The sequence below is a fragment of the Phacochoerus africanus genome, chromosome 1, assembly GCF_016906955.1.
Source record: "Phacochoerus africanus isolate WHEZ1 chromosome 1, ROS_Pafr_v1, whole genome shotgun sequence".
Lineage (NCBI taxonomy): Eukaryota > Metazoa > Chordata > Mammalia > Artiodactyla > Suidae > Phacochoerus > Phacochoerus africanus.
Window position 1 is genome coordinate 205,708,582 of NC_062544.1, and position 4,906 is coordinate 205,713,487.

The 4,906-nt window shown below is 52.6% G+C and overlaps 1 protein-coding gene across 1 annotated transcript; it reads right to left on the minus strand.

Annotated features, from left to right (window-relative positions):
* Positions 1-501: 501 nt before the first annotated feature.
* RTP2 (receptor transporter protein 2) lies at positions 502-4,223 on the minus strand. Its single transcript, XM_047755436.1, has 2 exons — positions 4,060-4,223; positions 502-1,009 (listed from the first exon to the last, which is right to left on the minus strand). Exons 1-2 carry the CDS (start codon positions 4,221-4,223, stop codon positions 502-504), a joined length of 672 nt encoding a protein of 223 aa, XP_047611392.1.
* Between the last annotated feature and the right edge of the window lie 683 nt (positions 4,224-4,906).

Genomic DNA, 4,906 nt, shown 5'->3' on the forward strand with positions numbered 1-4,906 from the left:
AAAAGAAAAGAAAGAAAAAAGTCTTGACTATTAATTGTAGATGCTTTGGGTGGGACCACTGCCCACTCCAAGGGGAACAATGGCAGGATGCTCAGAAGTAGCTGAAGATGAGCTTGAGAATGAAGCAGGACAAGACGGGACCTAATGAGATCCTAAAGCGATATGGGATACAGAAATGAAACAAAAGGAAGGGTAGAGATGGAGGTGGAGGCTGTGGAGGAGGTGAGGAGATACCTCTTTGTGATATAAGTACTAACAGCAAACCTGGAGAGTTCTAAACCCTCCTTAGACCCTTCTCTTCTTGCCCCCATCACTGTAAATTTTAATAGAAGGACCATTCAATATCTCCTAGAGCAACTTCCATTCTGCATAGTAATAAACTGCGGTCCAGAGAAGTAAATGAGTTGCTCAGCATCATATATTGAATCTGTAGCGGAATAAGGACCAGAACCGCGTCTTCCTCACCCTCACACGCCCTCCTCCCACCCCCAACCTGCTCCACTAAAGGAAGGCAGAGCTTCGGAAGGAGAACTGCAGGTAGACTATTAGCAGGCAGAGGGAGGCCCAGAAGAGGCACCAGCGAAGGGAGAAGAAATTGTAGCCCGAGCTCTCCTGGGCTCTTGGCTTGGAGGCACCGGAGAAGGTTGCCTCCTCCTCCAGCAGCTTCTCACTGGGCTTCCAGTGCACGATGCCCTCCTGGCAGGCCTCACAGAACTCGCTGCGGTGAGACCCACTGTCAGGGCGGGTGGCCACGTGGATGCGGTACTGGCCGCCATCCTCGTCGTAGCATTGCTCGCGCAGGCTGGTGATGAGATTGTCCACCAGGCTCTCAATGTTCTCCTCCAGCATGCTCGACTCGTCCAGCCGTGACGTGCCGCACTCGTAGCACAGCTGCTTGAAGACGCGCATGCGCACCGACCCCATGCGCTGGGGGCGGTCCAGGTGCATGTGGAAGAGGATGACCACGTTGGCCGACTGCCAGGTGTGCCAGCACCAGGTGCAGTGGAACCTGCGGGGAAGGGAGGCAGGAATGGAGAAAGTGGACCTCCCTCCCAGCGGCAGCCTGCCTGGAGGAGCCTGGAAAGGAAGGGGAAGGGCATTGTGTGCCTGTACCTGGAAGTGGAGGCAGAATGTTTATCGTCCTCTGGGTTCATTAGTGCCAGGGGGCATGTCTCTGCCTCCTCCCGGTGAGCTCCGCTGGGCTTGGAGCAGCATCCTTAGGAGCTGAACGAATAGTGATCTGGCTTCCAGCCGTTCTCTGCAGCCTGCCTCCTGCAGGCTGGCCGCGGCTCCCCACGCTTCAAGCCTAATGCACTCAGGACATGCGTCTGGATGTTGTACGGGGGTCACAACCCCAAGCTGGGCTTTATTTCTCAATCATGAAATTCAGGGTAATTGTGCCTAATAAAGAAAAATCCTTCTGCCCGGACCTTCCATAACTCTGATGGCGGGGGGCGGGGCGGGGGAACCACTGGACTCACTCATGCATCCTGTCTGTTCTGGGGAGAAGAAGAGATGCCTCTGACAGTGCCAAGCGCAGACCACTAAGAGGAACTGGAGAATAACCACTGAGAATCCACCAGGTGGATGGGTGATGAGCCACCAGGGGGAGGACTCCAGAGTTTGGTCCCTGCACCTTCATAAAGAACACTCTGTCCCTTCACAAAGCATCTGGAGATCCCACCCCAGGCTCGCACTAGAGACTGGAAAGGTGGACCCTGGTCTGCAACCGCATGCACATTTACATAGCACAGGCCACTTTGTCCTGCCCTTTAGAGTTCCAGCCGCAGGAAACATGGAAGGAAGTGGCCTGGGACTCACATGGCTTAAGCTTCATCTCAGCTCCCACCCAGTGCTTGCCCACTTTCAATGACAGAGCACTCATTACCTCTAGGGCAGTTCCTTCCATCCTGAGATAAACCTCTTCTGGGCCCCTGTTACCAAAGCTTTACTGGCAGTCTAGGGTCCACTGAGGGTGAGTCTGCCCTCCTGCTCACCCTCTCTGGGTTAGTGTCAATGACCCTGAAGGAATCTCTGATGAAGAAGTCAATTCAGTCCACAGAACTCACCCATGTGTGCTAGGCTGTGAGGTGGAGATTAAGCCAAGCCTGGCCTTGAGGCCCACAGACAACATAAGCAAGATAAGTACCCAGCATGGCACAAGGCAGGTTGTCAGATCAGAGCAGCCCCATTAGTCCTGAGCCAGAATGAGGTATCCCCTTGCCTCTCTGGACTGGGCCAGGGCTGTGGGGCACCAGGGTTAATGCAGCCCAAGGCTTACAGGTAGGGGGAGCTGCTGCACAGAATATGCACAGGGAGGCACTTCTTCAGCCCTGCCTGATGCCTACTGGGAGCCCCAGATAACAGCTAGGAAAAGGAACCCGATGAACCCTGAGGCAAGAGGAACCACAAGCCTGTGGAGTTCAGCCCCCAAACACTGGGCCCCTGGCCCCAAGTTTCCAGACCTTTGCAGCCCTCCCACAAGCCAGCTTGGAGCTTCATGTCTTCAGTCTCCTCCTTCTGCACCTTTCAAAATCAAGCCAATTCAGGGTTGTTTCCCCTCCCTCAAGCCAGACCTCAGACCTTAAATCCCAAAACATCAGATCTAATGGGAAGGGACCTTAGGGTTATCTAGTCAGCCTTTGATTTACCTGGGAGAAAGAGAGCCCTCTGCACACACACAGCTGGTCAGAGATAAAGGGCCCAGCCCATAACAGGTGCCCAATAGATATATCCTGAATAAATTCAAATTAAAATGAACCAACCAACCTGTGCTTTTCTGTTTTGTTTTTTGTTTATTGCCATACTCATGGTATATGGAAGTTTCCAGGATCAAATCTGAGCCACAGCTGAGGCCCATGCCACAGCCATGGGAATACTAGATCTGAGCTGCCTCAGTGACCAATTTATAGCAATGCTGGATCCTTAACCCACTGAGCGAGGTCAGGGATCCAACCCGCATCCTCCCAGAGACTATTTTGGGTCCTTAACCTACTGAGCCACAGCAGGAGCTTTGTCTCTCTGCCTTTTGTTCCAAAGGCAGGTTCCTCTAATATTTGCAGTTCTTGGGACAAAAGTACAAATGTAAGCTCCCCACCCATAACAGCCTGCCTCCTCTTCCTACCCCCAGCACTATGAGGAGCTTTACATGAAAGCATGTGTGAACAACCCAGTCTGTGTGTCCAAGTTCTGTATATCCACAGTCCAGGACACAGCCACCTGTTGGCCTGCATAGAAGACTGAGGCCACTGTTGGTCCTTGAATACATGAATCCAGGGGAAGAGACCCTCACGGACCCTGGAGATGAGCTTGAGGCAGCTTGGGCAGGGCATTCTGTGGCCCCAAACCACAGTTTAGAAGAGGGAGAGGCATATGGGCTTCATACAATTGGGTTCTCTTGGCCTTGAGAACTCCTTGCTCCATGGGAGATGTGCAGCTCCTATAATGTATGCGGTTCTGGGCCCTTGAGAGCCAAAAGAACTCCTGCCCAAAGCTAAGTCTTTTTGTCCCAGGCCCAAAGGTAGAAAAGCTGAAAGGGACTTGCTCACCTAAAGCCAACTTCCTTATTTTGCAAACTGACACTAAGACCACGGAGGGAAAAGGACTTGCCCAAGTTCAGAGTTAGTTTGCTATGGAGCCAGTTTCTAGAACAGACCCAGTGGACAATAAATGTTTTGTATTCCAATCTGATTGCACTGGGTTGACCGAAGAGACTTGGGACCAGAGCTAAGGCTTTCCCCAGTGGACCTCATGGCCTCCTCTTCTCAGTTCCTACCGATATTTAAGAAATTATGAAAATACGAAAACATTTAAAATTGCAGGGACATTGAAGAATTATAGTTCTTTATGTACCATGGGACTCCAGAACCAAAGACAGAATACAACTTGCCAGGAGCATCCAGGGAGTCAGTGGTCCGGCTGGGGTTAGAACCAAAGCTGATTCAACTCACCTGGCAATTCCTTCTCTGAGCTGACCCCAGGATGAGGCTCCAGGTATCTCTGCCTCCTCTTGGAAGATGCCCCCAGGGCTGTGCCACAGCCACCCCCACCCCCCCTCACCTGCCCGAGGCATGCTGCTCCAGGTACTGCTTCCAGCCAGGGGCTAGCTCATTGGGCTTGAGGTTGGGGTCTATGATGAGTTCCCAGCTGTCGTTGGGCTTTGCCACCTCCATCTTCTCATAGAAGACTTTCTTCCACTCGCACGTGGTCAGGCTGGTGCACATGGTCCTGCTGGCAGGGCTAGAAATTTGAGCTCAACTTGAGTGAGAACACAGAAAATGGCCAGTTCAGTGCAGTGCAGTCTCAGAGGTCTGAAAAGCCTCCTTGACAGGACCAGAAGGAAATAGGACTCAGCAACCTCCTTTGTCACCCTGGAACCTGTTACCATGGCAGGGGCTGGGGAGGAGGAAAGTCCCAAAAGGGAGTCCCAAGGGCCCTGAGCTAGGCTAGGGAAGTAGGGCTGGGCAGTGACAGACCCCGACCCCACCCACCAGGCCTCAAGGGGTCTCCAAAAGCCAGGATGATCCAGTGGTCCTGATTCACTCTTACTGCTCTTTCAGGCATCCTCCGCCTCTGTGCTATGGTAACCGTGACACCCTAGGGAACCAAGGAGAAACAGGGGAAATGCAGAGCCTACAGTTCCCACACCCCCTGATGTACTGGGACCCTAATTTGCCCCATGCCAGGCTCTAGCTGCTTGACCTGTGTGCTGGCCAAGGCAGGGATTATTTCTTCCTTCATCCAGATCAGGAAACTGAGGTTTGCACACCTCTAAGAGGTTCATCCAAGATTTAGATCCAGGTCTTCCACCCTAGCTCATGTGTGCAATTTACTGCAGCACTATTGCACTCCTGACACATAAGGGCTGAGAGAGAAGTAGCATGTGGTTCCTTTGCTTGGGGAGATA